Consider the following 16,131-nt stretch of genomic DNA (forward strand, 5'->3'; position numbering starts at 1 on the left):
TTAAATGACATTAGTGATATTTACAAGCATTCAACAAAGAAATAAGTGGGGTTGAATATTGTGCAATGAATATTCCTCCCATGAAAATTTAATTATGTACCACTGTATATAATAGCTTTTAAAAGCCTTTTCAAAAGCGAATGCTTTTCTTGCTTCTGTACCCCAACAGGAAAATCTTTAAATGTGAAGTTTCACAAGGAGTCCAGCGTTAAACACATTCTTCTTGTTTTATTCTGATATTAAGAAGGGTGTGTTTTATCTGTTGGAGAGGAGTGACTGTAATCTTTCTCTGTGGGGAACACGACGACCAGAGAGGGAGCGAGTCCATCCAAAGCCACCACAAAACTCTACTTCCTGCATTTTTATTCTTCATTTTTGTCAAGTTGTTTTCTCTTTTCTCTGCTGTTTAGATGAAAACCAGAGATTTTTTATGTGTGTGTGTGTGTGTGTGTGTGTGTACCTCAGTGAGGCTCACACATTGAATCATATTTGATAACATGGTACAGTAGAAAAGATAAATAGTGCTTTCTGTAATACAGTTATTACAGTTGAATTTCTTTCACACACACACACACACACACACACACAAACACACACGTCCCCGAGACGATTGCGTCCAAAGCGTCCCTTGGAACGTGACTCTGATTTTAACGCCGGCAGACGCTGAAGGAATCACAAGGCTATGATACCGACACACACACACACACACACACACACACACACACACACACACACACACACACACACACACACACACACACACACACGTCAAACCAGACACACACGCTAACACAGATGCATGAAAAGAAAGATACATGCACACATTCACACATGGACCCACAAATAAACTTGTACACACTTAAAACACACATGCAATTAAACACACACACACACACACACACATACACACAGTAACATGGAGATATATTAAAACATGCATAGGCACACAGAAACACATTTTTTCTACATGAACACACACTCATCCACATATGTAAACATGCAGACACAGATATGCATATAAACAAACACCCGACACACACACACAAATACACTCTGTAAACACACACATTTACACACATGGACACACACACACACACACACACACACACACACACACACACACACACACACACACACACATTAAAAATAAGCACACACAAATAATATAGAGGTGCACATACAGACACTTAACACACTAACGCAGACACATACAAACAAAACACAAACACACGCACAGGCAACACGCACACCTGTCGCACGCGCGAAAGCGCGGGCACGCACACAATTCCTCACTAAGTTCCTTCTGTTTCTTTGGGGGGGGGGGCTGTTGGAGGCAGAGCTCGGGTCCAGGTAGTGACACCTCCACTGTCCAATCAGAGGCGAGCTCGAGCGGCGCCGGCCAATCGCAGCAGGCGGGGGGCGTGTCCGTCCGCAGCGAGGTGCGTTTTTTGGAGTTTGGTAAATGACTGCAGCAAGAAAACAGAGTGTGGGAGCGCACCGAGCTGCCGCTGCCGTCCCCGCTCTACCTGTGTGCGTGCGTGCGCGCAAGCGTGCACGTGGCTGCGAGTGTGTGAGTGTGCGCACGCGCCCGGCCGGGGCCATGGAAGAGGGTCCACATCAGTCCGACACGCAGCTCCGCGCCCCGCTCTAACCCCTGCGTCCGAGCAGCGCGCGCGTGGAGAGGAGCCGCTCACCGGAGCCGCGAGCCGGCTGACCGGGAGCACGAGCAGCGGCGGCGGCGGCCGCCGGCGCGTCTTCCAAGTTGAGCGCCTGCAGACAATGGGAGCATCTGAGCCGTGCTGCTGCAGCGCCAAGTACTACTACTACTACTGCTCGCCCCGGGGAGACAACTCCGAGGAGGAGGAGGTGAGGGAGGAGAGCAGCGGGAGAGGAGGAGAGGGAGGAGGAGGAGGAGGAGGAGGAGGCAGACTCGTCGTACCTGCGCACCTCCGCGTCTGAAGCGGGACTCCCGCACGGATCCACAGCGACGCCTCCGGGACGCGCGCCGCCGGAGAGGAGCCGCACGTCCGAGAGCATCCCGTCCGTGGATCTGGGGAATACAGCACGCACCGCACTGTGGTTCCTGGGTCCTCCGGAGACGGGAGGTCCCCCCGCGCACACACACATACACACACACACACACACACACACACACACACACACACTCACACGCACGCACACATACATGCACACACACATACACACACACGCACAACCCGGCGTCCTCCCTGCGCACCCGGATGGAATATGTTGCGTTGCGCCCGTGGCCGCGGCGGACGGACTCCACAGTAACTGGGTGTAATAGTGTGTCAATTAACGGCAGCCCGTGAGCGGCTGAGCTCCTCCGTCCTCTCTCCCTCCTTCCTCCCTCCATCCATCCCTCTCTGCCCCCCCACCCACCCACCCTTCCTCCAAAAAACCAGTAACCTGGACGCGCGTCCTCCCGCAGCCCCGCCGGTGCCTCCGCCTCGCCCGCGTCCGCGCCGCTGAGCGCAGGTTCGGGCTGGATCTGTTGGATTTCCTCGGTCACGGCGCTGGAGGGGTGAGAGACGTGGAATGGGGGGGGGAGACATGAGCGTGATTTCACGGTGGAGTGAGGTCATGAGCGCCCGGCGGCTCCGGATCTGAACGCGCGCACGCGGAGAGAAGAAGCGGAACATTTTTTTTTCTTCTTTTTTTTTTTGTTTTTTTTTTTGTAATTTTGGGGGCTCACCTTGGAGGTCATCAGCCGTAACCACGAGCCCCCCCGCCCCTCCTCGACCTCCTCTTCCTCCTCCTCCTCCTCATCCTCCTCCACTGAAGGATATTTTCTCTGTCACCCCCTCCGGAGCGCAGCGCCCTCACCCCCCCTGCGAGCAACATGAGACTGGCCAAGATGTGCCGCCTGAACGCGCTCGGGATCTACCTGTGGGAAACGGTGGTGTTCTTCAGGTAAGCGCGTGCACGACGCGTCCCGGCGCTCTGCGGCGCGATCAACGTGCGCACATTTGCATTTTTATTGCTTTGCGGCCGTTTGGGACGAAGTCTGACAGCGGAGGAGGGAGAGGAGGGGGGAGTTAGGGAAGTTTCCTCTGAGCTGTGTGTGTGTGTCTGTGTGTGTGTGTGTGTGTGTGTGTGTGTGTGTGTGTGTGTGTGTGTGTGTGTGTGTGTGTGTGTGTGTTTGCTCATGAGCACTCAGGCTGCGCGTCCTGCTCAGCTCAATTAAAGTCTCTGGGGTCCATAGAGCGCTGAGCACGCGGAGAGCTGCGCCCTCTCGCGGCCGGAGCGCACAGAAGCGCCAACAGGCGCGTGTGTGTTGGGGGGTGCAGTGGAGTGGGTTGGTGCTTACAGGGGTTTTTACTCGATTCTGTTTTTTTAGCTGGTGTTTCAGCTTCATGTGACGTAAACTGAATCACGAGAAACTGGTTCAATTAGCTTTCAGTAAAGTCTACTCTTCTAACTAACAAAGCAAGTACTTTTCACGTTTAGTTACTTTATCGGTGGCTTCCTGAAAACGAGTACCTGTTGTTTCTGATTCAAATAAATCTGCAGTTGAATACCTGAATAAGGTACTTGATTACAGTAAAAGCTACATGTTGCTTCAGTTACCCTGATTTAACTTATAAAGTTTGCTCAGCTGCTGCAAATACTAGTTGCTTTAATAGCCATCTGAAAAGTACGTACTTGACTACTGTAAATTTTATATGTTGCTGCTTCAAAAAGTTGTAAAGTCACTTTAGTATTAGCATAATATAAAAATGAGTATTTGGGTGTAATAAAGGGGACTGGTTACTGTTTTAAATAGTAGTGTAGTTACTTAACTAGCAGTTAGCAAAATGAGCTGATTTAAAGTTACTTTGTTCAACGGGATGTAGCACTGTAGCTAATTTAATAGTTGCTCCCAAAAGTGTGTACTTAATTACGATAAAAGTTAAGTAGTACTGATTCAGCGAGTAGGGTAGTTACTTAAGTAGTCTTCAAAAGCAAGTCAATTATTTTAAACATAACTTGTTGCTGCTTGAAGTGGTGCAGTTACTTTTCTTTGTCAGCAGGTAGCTGAAACTAACTACTTCATTACTTTAAATGTTACTTATTGCTGTTTCAAATAACGGTGTAGTTACTTTATAAGTATTTAAGTTTGGTAGGATTTATTGTGCATGGAACTGGAAATTAGCATCTAATTCGTTTAAAATTACTAATTACGATTCATATATTAGTGTCGGTACTTTGACTGACAAAGAATAGTCGATTACAGTAATTAGTGCTTGAAAAATGATTTGAGTTACTTTACAAGTTAGTACTTCATTGCAATTAAAGTAACTAGTTACTGGTTAAATGTACTGTAATTGTGAAGTTACTGTACTAGTAACTGAACAACTCGTTTATTAGTTATGAGTTACTACTTTAAGTGCTATATTAGTGGAGTTAACTTCCGTTGTATTTCTATGTGAGCACTTGATTATAGTTACAAGTTATTGTTTTAATTAGTGTTTTAGTCGCTACTAAAACTGTGTACCATTGTCGAGTTACAGTTCTTAGTTTGTACTTTAAGTATTGTAATTCCTTCTTTAACAAATGTAAACTAGTTGTTGTCAATTCCAAAGTACAGTTTGTTAGCTAGTAACTTGAAGTTAGTACTTGATTACTTACATTTACTATTAGAGCTTGCTCCAATAGGCAGTTAATGAATAATACTATCAGGTTATACTTAAAGTTCGTGGTTTATTTACTGTATTAGTGGAGTAACTTTACATGTAACTGAAATAAGTAGTAGATTGCAGTTATTTCTATAGAAATTCTTCCCTCTGAATGTTGATTGGTCAGGGTTACCTGTTACCGGGTCCTTCCAGGTTTTATTTCCTCTTACATTGCAACATGAATGGACTCTCAGCAGGTTTCCCTCTGAAACAGTCCCCATGTTTACCACCCAGTCCGCTCTGAGTGTTCTTCTAGCAGCCACATGCCGCCATGTTTTTTGCATCCTCGTGCTCTCATGTTGATTTTGAGGTCGTTCGCGGCTCCTCTCCCCTCTGGAGGCTACGGTTACTCGTCCTCGCTGCCGCTACCACTGCCTCCTCATCGCGATGCGTTTAGGGACCTGTTCCACAGTGTGTTCAGGGCTCCACTGCAGGCAAATGTTGCATTCAGGCTCCTGTTCTACGCTGTGTTCAGGGTTCTTTTCCTTGCTGCCTTCAGGGGCCTCTCTCTAGCCGAACACTGCATGAAGGGTCCTTTTTCATGCTGCGTTCAGGGTCTGGCTACAACCAATTGCTGCTTTCAGGATGCCCACACAGTGAAATTCTGCGTTCAGGCTTTTTTTCCACACTGCTTTCAGGGTCTCTCTGCAGCCAGGCAAGGTCCCTACACACTCAAATGATGCCTTCAGGGTCTCTAGATAGCCAAACAATGCACTCGTGGCCTTCCTCCCCGCCATGTTGAGGGTCTCTCCTCAGCCAAACGCTGCATTCAAGTTCTCTCCGCAGTCAAATGCCGCAGTGATCGTTAGCACGTACTGAACCAAAGGGACGTTATTCCCCTGAAGTGAGGGTACAGGTGTAGTTTCAGAGGTGATAAATGAAATTTAAGTCTGCTAGACGTACAGTGATCAGCTGCACCGCAGGAGAGCTCAGCCCCACATCTCTGTTTATACTGGTGTAAATACTGACGCAGCATATTCATTGTTTTCTCATCTTTGATTTACCCACAAAATACACTCTCGTTCTCACACAATGAAATATTTTATTTTTTTTAAGTGTTCGATGGAAATGTGCCTCACGAGTGATCAACAGAAAGAATAAGAATTTTAACTGAATGCACTCACACCCATTCTGATACTTGCTACATAATGAGGACTGACAGATCTAGAGGACCCACGAAGTGGAGTCGGTCTCATAAAGACAGAAACAGTATGTTTTAGGCAGGAGGCGACGCATTCACTGCATACATCTTGAAGTCACGTTAAATACACGTGACCGCCAGACGTGGCACACTGATGTTTGTCTTTGCTACATAATGAGGACTAATTAATCAGACTGATCAACAGATGACCCCCATTTCTACTTCACTTCCAAACAAAAACTGTGTTTTGGGGCTCTATATGATGCTTGTTCTACAAAGAGGAAGGTTTTTAACCACCTGAATGATAAATAAGTTTCTTCTCTATGGCTGAAAACAGTTCATTAGTATCATAAATTCAAAGAGACATAATTTGATGTTGTTCAGGATAAATTACTTCTTTTTTTCCTCATAAAATCACCTAAATACTCTTATTAGTACATTAGGATTCAGTTTTCTCCCCAAAAAACTACAACAAGGTCTCACCAATGTGTCACTGTAATTTTGAATGTTCAAAAATTCGCTGTTTTTTTTTTTTTTTTTTTTTTTTTTTTTGCTTCTCGGTTTATTTTCTTTTGAAATAAAGAGACTGAGAAACAAGCTTTCAACGGGTTGGTCTGCTCTTCATCTTCTAGTCATGTTTAATAACCAAAAGATTCATGAACTCAAGACAGAGAAAGTTAGTGCTTTCTATTTTTAATGTTTCTCAACTGCGTCTCGTTGTTGTTTTGCGATAATTTCATCTAGAAAATCTCGACTGAACTCTGAACAAACTAATGAAAGCTGATCCAGTGTTGTTCTGACATTGAGACATCGTTGACTGAATGTCGTAACAATATCAAGTGAGTTTCTTTGCCTAACATCTTGAGTACATGTTGTTTTGTGCTGAACACGTGTGAGACGAATGTCTTGCCAATGCCAGGCTGATGTCTTGAAAATGTCAAGATGCTGTTGAGCAAATGCCGTCCAACTACAGAGATTTTAACCAGCAGGTGTCATCTGAGTGATGAGCGAGCATCGTGCGGATGTCATGTGAATGTCAGGTCAGTGTCGAGCAAGTGTCACTTTAGTGCCGTACGAATGCCGGGACATAGTCAAGCGAGTGTCACACGAATGTCACGCGATTTTTGTGATACGGTTGAGCGAGTTACATCCTAATGTCACAGGACTGCCATGCAAATGTCAGGCCAGCGATACGCCAGTGTCCTGTCAATGTTCCTCTGACGCTGGGATGTTTGTGAGTGACCCTCTTGTTAAATGTCCAGATATAGTTGAGCGAACCATACGACTGTGGCGTGAATGTTAAACGAATGTCGTGCAAATGTCATGTAAATGTCAAATGGGTGTCCTGCCAATCTTTATCAGATATTCAAGTATTTAAATACCCAGTGACACGCAGGTGAACTTTGTAAGAGTTTGACCAAAAATATGAACACGAGATTCATGCAAAGTACCAAATCAGAGTGAACCTAAGTGAAAATCATCACAATGTCCTTTCTTTTCCTGTGTTTTGTGTCCATCTATCTGCCTGTTGAAAGAAGAGCCGACACACACACAGAGGGCTGTTACACTGATTTTTCGGCCTTCTTGGAAACAAACTGTTGACTGAATGAGCCTGTTTATCCCATTTTCCACTGAATACTTATTGTATGCAAATCCATGTGATGTTGAAACGAGCGTGGGTCCTGCTTTTTGTCTCCTCCCTGCAGGAGCCTCGCATATTTCCTCCCGTTGCATCACGTGTGCGTATTGTTTCATTATGAGAGCCATCAGAGGCCGTTTGCTACCTGCTGCAGAGACGCCCTCATTTCCATTGAATGAGGCAGCCGTGCACAGCGGGGCCGGGCGGCGGCGGCGGCGGGTTTGGGATGAAGAGGGGGTGGGAGGGGTCTGCAGGAGTTTTGCATTCTGCACATAGTGTTTAGTTAATGAAGCGCAGTCCGAATATTGCCGTCTCAGCTCCCGGGCTCCGGACTCTGCAGTTCTTGCTAATTGATATCTCTTTCCCCTCCATCCCGACCCGGACCCCCCTCACCTCATTCCACATCCAGCCTTATTACTAAACATTGATTAGCCTGTCAATGGCCGGGGCCAACCTGATGAATACACATTTAATGGTCACACATATCTTCCTCTCTCTGTCTGCGGGAGCTCTTGTTATTCATCAGCAGGAGAGCAGAGACCGTAGATTTTCATCATTCACTCCCATATTTGAACGAGTATTTGCAATTTCCGTCACGACAGGTGAAATAATGTCCCTGCTCACTGACACAGTTCTGCCTCTTTCCCAAAGAGTTTCATTATTCAAACAATGTGAAGAAGCTGAGGAACCAGTTTTATGCTCTCAAGTCCAAATTACTGCAAGTTAGTAAAGTGCAGCAGTTAATAAGTGGGACTAAGTATTAGTTATTGATGATTTAGAGCAGCCATAGCTAACCCGTGGCCCGTGGACCTCATGCGGCCCCTGGCTGCTTTCTTTGTGCCTCATGAGGTTTTTTTTTTTTTTTTGGAATGGGAGGATGTGAGGTTTTGTTTTTTTTTTTTTAATTTGGTAGGTTTGACCTGATTTCCCCCCAAAACACCCCTGTGGATAAATAAGAGAACCATGAACCATGTGCACAGATTCGTGCACTAATACACTCAAATAGACTTCAGACTGTCAGCATAAAACCTTTTGAGTTTGTCCAGTGGATTATAAAACCCATTCACCAGATTTAATGCAAATCTTCTAAATCTAAAAGAAAGCATTGTAGGAACACATGCAGGCAGTCGCTGGACTTTACAGTAAGTTTTTTTTTTTTTTTAAATTGAGGATTATCTGTCAAATGAGTGAGACTACACTGTATTTTACGAGTTTCCTTAAAAGAAGCAATGCGTTTTGTTGCCCTCCTTAACTTACACCCCCCAACAAAATCTACCAAAACAAAATCACAGCATTGTCACAACTGGGGTAAAGCAGGGGCAAGAGAAAGAGCACTGTTTTTAAGACAACCAATCGCAAAAACTAAACACATGAACATCATCTGCGAATGTGTTTATATTCAGATCATATCACGGTTCTAAAAACAACAACATTCATCAAATGTAGAAACAAGCCTGGTGTTCGTGCATATTACCCATAATGCTTTGTGCCATTTTTACAGTCCATATCTGAGCCAGCAATCGACTTAAAGTGCAGCAGCAGGGCGGACGCGCTCCCTCGGCCCGGCCGAGCAGCGTCTGTGTCTATCGACCCGCCCGGGCAGGAATGATTAATCAGAGCGGTCAGTTCACTTGAATGCCAACACGCCATCGCAGAGAGGCCGGGACGAGCCAGCCGTCACTCAGCGTGACGGACAGGCCTCTGAGCGGACGTCCGCCGGGCTCAGACCGGAGGAGGAGGAGGAGGAGGAGGAGGAGGAGGAGGAGGAGGAGGAGGAGGGTTACACCGACAAACTGCAGCGTGCGGACAGTGAAGGCCTCTCAGGGGAAATTAGCATTCACTCATATGAAGACAGTTACAGGCTGAATGCATCATTGTCCTGCTGTGTGGACGAGGTGGAAAACACAAATCAGCAGTGGCGCCTACTGCAGGACAACCTTGGTTGGCATCGGGCGACATTTTCTCAAAGAGACGGGAGGGTAATCGGACGTGATTTCTTCTTCTTAGCTTTGAGTTTTAACAATAAATCACAATAAAGCAGAAGGAATGGCATCCGTCTCATCAGAACATACATCAAAAAAACAATAAATGAGAATGCGCTAGAAAGTTGGGTGAAATCTTGACCTTGATTGTGAGGGACCCAGGTTTGAATCCCAATTATGTCAGAAAAGATCTTTATTTCATTTCAGATTTGTTCCACACAAACTGAAATATTCCACCTTATTTGTTTTATTGTTTATCATATTCAAATCTATTATGTTCAAATCTTTTCCTAAATATTACTCATGCTCCCTCTTACATTCACTTTCCAGTGTGCTGTATCAGTCTAAATGATGCTAAATAAACAGAGCTGCAGTGTGGTAAAGCTACAACTAAAACCTGTCAATCACTTTTTTCCCTGAAGTGTTTCCAGCTGTACTTTGCTTTGATTGGTTGATTAGGGGAAAGGGGGCGGGATCTTAGCTGGAGAAGCTGAAAACTGGAGTAATGTTTCTTCAAAGATGCTGAACAGTAGTTTCATTATTGTTGGAGGGGTTCTATAACCTAGTCTAAACTTTTGAAAGATGTGAACCATTAAAAGTCCTCAAAACCAGAGTCGACAGGCGTCTGGGAAATGTTTGTTTCTGCTATGGGTGATTCTGGGGATTTGCTGTCGAGGACGCTTGAGGTTCTCGTTTTGTCGCCGTGCTTCCAGTAAAGCCTCTGCAGTTCTGAGAATCGGAGGTGGCTCCTGTGCTCCTCTGATCAGGAGCTTCAGTCGCTTCACGTCCGCCTCTCTGTGATAACGCTGATTGATCGGCCCGCTCGTTTCCGGATGCTTGCACAGATCGTTACTATGCACACGGGCGCGCGGCGGCTCCCTCGGTATGCAGACGATTCATCTTCAGCCCGAGTACAATGTGCAGAGCGCTGCGACCTTTCCCTCCATAGATCCCTACGTTCAATAAAAACGCTTCATCCCCTCGAGTGGAATCAGTGAGCGGTTTGTAGGAGCAGTCTGAGGAGCTCACCTCGGCGGTGAAATACGAGCTCTCAGCGATCCGCTGACTGATGAGAGGGAAAATGTTTGCAGGATGTGGAGGACACGGTGATGCATCGCTGCTGAAGGCTCGGCTGTGCCTCCGGCCGTTTGGCTGCCAGGTAACCTTCGGCTGGCCTTGGCGAAGCAGCTGCATGCAGGAAGCGCCGCACGTCTCAGGGTGAAGCCAATCCATCTCCAGCAGGTCAGGAGACAAATTGAAGTCCTTGGAACGGCGCAGGATCTATCTGGATCCAAGGAAGGAGGCGCGGGATGGAAACTGACTTCAAATTGCTCTGATGCAGCAGGCTACTCCTGTGTGACGAGACTCAGAACCTTTACAAAACGATAAGAAGGGGGGGGGGGCAATTGTGTTAGTACGCTGCATTCATTCTGGGCAGCCTGCAGCCAATCACAGGCCAAGTTACATTATCCAACCTTTGGATAGATTCATTTGATATTTCATCTTTTCTTTCTTTTTTTTCACTGAATTAACCCGTTCAAGGGGTGTGGACATAAGCATGCAGAAAAAAAAATGGGGGAAAATCATATGATCCCAAAAATCACTATTTTCCCATTGACTACAGTAACTGGAGCTGATGTGTGAGCATTATAGCTGCTAATTCACCCCGATATGTTAACAATGCAGCTATTAACTCACTTCTCTTTGTTAGGACTTCATGGCAGCACAGTTATGTTGTTATAAACCGATATTAAATAAGCATTTCAGCTTCTAAATCACTGTTAAATTCCCCATTTACTACATTAGCACTGGAGATGCTAGCATATTTTGATCATTACTCGGTACATTTTAGCATGAAAGCTGCTGACTCATTTCAATATGTTAGCAGTACTGCTATTAAATCAATTGTATTTGTTAACATTTCAGTTAACTAACTTATACAGCTGCTAAATCACTTTAATATTAGGTGATTAGTGCGTTAGCAGCTATAATGCTATGTGCTACACACAGACAGAGAAGTGAGCTAGCTGATGCTAATGTTGGGGCTAACTCCAATTAGCTTACCCAGCAGTTAGACAGAGAAACATTACATTTGTCTCACGTCTGAAGGGACATTAATCATCCTTCAGCTGAGTGGCTGGAAACTCAATTTTCTCTGCTGTAACGCAAACACACATTCATCACAGTTTAGATCTAACCGAGTAAAGACACACAGAATGCTAAACATCGTTGGGACTGGATATTAAACTAAATGAATAAATCAGTGTAATTTCTGCTTGCTTTGAGGTTGAGACTGTAACAAAGTGGGTGCTTGGGTTTCTTGGAGGAACGGTGCGTCTGCAGTGGAGTGTGGTCAGTGTGAATCCTGTGGCAGAGCGGGAGCTTCAGATGCTGTTTTCTTCCAGGCTACTGAACCCTCTGAGACCCGAGGCTAACATGACATCTATTTCCGATTGTATGGAGCATTTGTGAAACTCTCCCATGGGTATTTTCTGCAGATCACGGTGCATTTCATTGGTCACGATGGCATCATCTGGCTCAGACTGATGCTCCTGCTCGTCCACGTGTTAACAAGATGAAAATAAAAGGTTCTTCTCAGTTTAGTGTCTTGAATATTGAAATAATTACCAAGAAGTAGGAACATGAAAGAAATGGGGAGTTGTTTTTGGAGTTTTCATGTGGGGAATGAAATCAATTTGACGAAACACAGAGATGTAGTTTTCCATCTGACTGGTCGTCTGAACACTGTTAGCCAATTAGAAACGACCTCATGGACAGATAGATCGATAAAGATGCTCTCCAATCAGCTGCAAGCTTCGGCAAGACGTCCACTACAATGACATTTTTAGCTTTCTAGTTCCAGGATTACAAACAGAGGATAGCGTGTCGCTACAGAACTACAAATATGGAGGATAGCACATATTTACATGATGACAAACATGGAAATTAGCATGCAGCTACAGGAGGAAGTCTACTTCCTTCATTTTTGTTTTTTCATTCATGATTTCAGATCTTGATTATCTCGAGTATCTGTATCAGCGTCTCAGTCTGTTTTACAGTCACCTCCTGTGCTTTCCTGTAATTTGTCTTTTTTAAGTTTGAGGTGGAGTTGAAGTGGAAATAGTATTTTTCTTCGTATAATGTGTATTCGAGGGAAAAACAGCGCAACACTTTTGCTGCTTTTCATGAGGAATCAAAGCTGCTCGCTGCAGATTTCCTCTGTGCCCAGATTCCCACGAGAGACGTCGACCTGAGACTTTGACACTGTGATACTCACAGCTTCCAAGTGGGAACATTGACACACAAATTCCTCAGATACCTGAAGAGGTCGGCATGAGAAACAATTCAGCGCAGATGGAATAAAAACACCTTTAGCCCAAAGATAGCATAATAGAACATACAAACCTGTGCAGTATACATTTCTCAGCAGAGCGACTGAAACCTGATGAATTATCCAGTCGTGCACTGCAAAGTTAAAATGAGTGAACTTTAAATATACTGGAGACTCCCTCAGCTTCTTATAAATTTATATCTGAATAAATAACTTTCATTTGCACAGCAGGCAAGAAAAATCTGTGCCACATTCCTTAAAGTCACCTACATGGTTTCTTTTACTTCTGGTGGGAAGTTAAGTCTGAAAGCTATAAAACAACCGAAACCACAGAAATAGCTCAAGGAAGGTGCTGCTAAAATGGCTAAAAGGGGAAACTAAAATCACTGAAGAAAAGGACTCCAGGACTCACACCCATCAGCTGTGGGATTTTAACCTGCAAACTCCTAATCCCCAGTCTGTTTCTCGAGCCTCGAGGCCACCACTGCCCCAAACCACTTTAAATAACGAACAAATGATTTCCAGAGCTAATACAGCTCAAATTAAAATAACTAGATATATCAAACAGAGAAGATGGTTAAAAAAAGGTTAACCTTTCAGCCAAGACGTGAGCCTGGACAGACTGTCCACTCTGAGCGCGGGAACATATAAACAACTAAAAGAGCCAATATTGCTAAAGCTAATTGGTGAATTAAAATAATAAAGTTCTAAAGCTAAAATTGAAAAAGGCTTACAGAGTTCAAGTAGCTCAAACTAAACCAGAAAGAAGAGGTGGCAAAAGATGCACAGCGAAACCAGCTAATAGTGCTAATGTTGCTAAAATGTTTAAAATAAAGAAGATCTCGAAAGCCTATTAAAAAAGAAAAAGGAAATGAACAGAATGGCCAAAATAGAAGATAGCTAAAGCAACTAAAAATAGCATCTACACAAAATATTTAATAGCATTAAAATAGCTCAAATGTGGCTGGATGGCTTAACGAATTAAAACAGCTGAAATGGCTAATATCACTAAAAATGGCTGAAGTAGATACACAAGTGGTAACATTGCTGAAATAGCTGGAACCAATTGAAAAACTAAAAAAAAGTAAAACTATCAAAACTATTAAAATACTTCGAAACTACTTTAAAGCTAAAAGTTTAATTGATAAAATGTATTGTTTTAAATTTGAGTAATGAAACCTGATAAAAGCAATCCAAGATGAGGTTTTGTGGCTGTAGCAAAATGTAATATAACACTTTATGGGCTGTATTATCCTCATTTTGCAGATGCAGAAAATATAATGTAAATTTTAGAGCCCTGTGAACGGGTCTGAATAACTTATACAGAAAGAGCTGCTGAGCCACGAACAACAAGAAATAAAGTAACCAGTGACCAGCCAGGTGTGACGGAGTGTGTGTTGTGTATTTACTCCAACAATTCCTCCATATCTGAACCCCACTGGCTGTTTTTTTCTGAGAAGGAATCGATCTTTGTAGTTTTGCTGCAGAGGCGACGATGAGGACAAATCAATACCGAGGTGCTGTTGTTATTCTGAGATGCAGAGTGTGCAAAAAAATTACATTGGGCATCATTAAAATGAATGTTTAATGCAGCGAGCGACATCGCGGAGGAATGAGCATGTGTGCAAAACTTTAGTGACGCAGTTCAACAAAACTTTTAAATCATTTAAAGGGACACTCCCAAAAACTAATGAAGAGGCAAGAAGATAACACTAAATGTTTTATTTAGAAAAATAAAGACCCATGATTTAAATTCAGATTAAAATATCAGTCACAATTGTTATGACTGTCAAAACTATTAAAACTATCACATGCAGTGACATTGTGTGGGCCGACATCATCAGCTGATGTAATGGTGTCACCGTACATAGTTGCATCATCACCGGATGTGGTGACATCATCACTTCTGAACCTGCCACCATAGGATGTGATGATATTGTTCTGATTACATCATCACACGATGTGGCATCATCGCTTGTGAACATGCCATCATCAGATGTGATGATGACTAAAAAGTGACGTGCTATTTTTAAAGACTTATTCAACTATATACACATAAAGTAACTCTATATTAATGAATGAAGGGGATACAGGGGGGCTCCAACATTTTCAGAGAGCTGTGTCACTCTCCATTTCAGACAGAATAAACATTGTGTCTGCTCAGCAAATTGGAGATGTTGTGTGTGAATTCCAAGTTCAAAAATTGTGTGATGAATCAGTTAATTTTTGTCAACTTTCATAAATCTAAGTATTTGATTAGAAAAAAAAAAGTGTCCACATCTCGGTGTTGCTAGTGAGAAATGTGTTGTAGGGACACTGTGAATAAGTTGGGGATTATTGATGTTGCTCAAAGACACTACAGGAGGGCGTGGAGCTGGTGCCCCCTCTGAGAGGAAGGACACATTACAGCTGGAGTATTTCTGAAGCTGCCCTGAGGCTCCTTTGTTTCAAAGAAGCTTTATTTCGAACATGTAAAAAAACAGTGTTGAACCTCCATCAGATTCAACGCTGATATTCATCACTGACTTGTACACACACACACACACACACACACACACACACACACACACACACACACACACACACATTATATTTGTCTATATTCTCCCGGTGCTCCTGTAATGAAAAACAATCGACCTCTTGGGTTTTGCGCTCCTCCGTCTCCGCCGTCATTAACTTGTGGGCAGGTTCATTTCCAAAAGCTGATCTATGGTGATAGATTATTGATTAGCAGGCACAGCCGGATCAGCAGCATTAATATCAGGACGGACTGTGTCCTGAATCAGCAGAGCAGCCATGATATCAATACACGGGACAAAAGTGAACTTTTAATCGGGCTAGTTCTGATTAGTTGGTCTAGTTTGGATAGATTAGTTCACTTTAGCTCAATTACTTCACATTATTTTGGTGGAGTTTGTTTTGACTTTGACAACTTTAGTTCGGTTACGTTTGTGGTCATTTGTTTAAAATGAGTAGTTTAACTGAAGTAGTTTATAGTAGTGTGGTTTAGTTTGCTTCCATTTTATTCATTAGTTTGGTTGAACTTAGACTAGTTTAGTTTGGCATAAGTAGTTTAACTAGTTTAGCTCAGTCCAGTTTGGTTTAATTTGGTTAAAATTAGTTTACTTCCGCCTGACTTCACTCACTTTCATTTATTTACTATAATTTGGTTTGTTTTAGTGTAGCATAGTTTGTTTTCAATTTAGCTCATCTTAGTTTAGTTTGATTTGGTTGACTTGGTTTGGAATGATTTTTAGGCTGTTTTTTGTTTGGTTTAGTATAGTTTGATTTGTGTTGTTTAGTTTGGATTGGCTCAGTTTGGTTTAATAAGTTTACTTGAAATCACTTTGGTTGAATTTAAC

The 16,131-nt window shown here is 43.6% G+C and overlaps 1 protein-coding gene across 4 annotated transcripts in view; it reads left to right on the plus strand.

The window, feature by feature from the left end:
* Positions 1-2,683: 2,683 nt before the first annotated feature.
* Positions 2,684-16,131, plus strand: part of glra1 (glycine receptor, alpha 1) — a 96,314-nt gene continuing 82,866 nt past the window's right edge. For 2 of the 4 annotated variants that reach the window (XM_030101954.1, XM_030101970.1), the window contains exon 1: positions 2,684-2,931. In XM_030101954.1, coding sequence (XP_029957814.1) covers positions 2,861-2,931 — 71 coding nt within the window. In that variant the 5' untranslated portion in view covers positions 2,684-2,860. The remainder of the gene's footprint in view (positions 2,932-16,131) is intronic. The other 2 variants (XM_030101960.1, XM_030101979.1) reach the window with 1 other exon arrangement.

The sequence above is a fragment of the Salarias fasciatus genome, chromosome 2 (genome assembly GCF_902148845.1).
Source record: "Salarias fasciatus chromosome 2, fSalaFa1.1, whole genome shotgun sequence".
NCBI lineage: Eukaryota > Metazoa > Chordata > Actinopteri > Blenniiformes > Blenniidae > Salarias > Salarias fasciatus.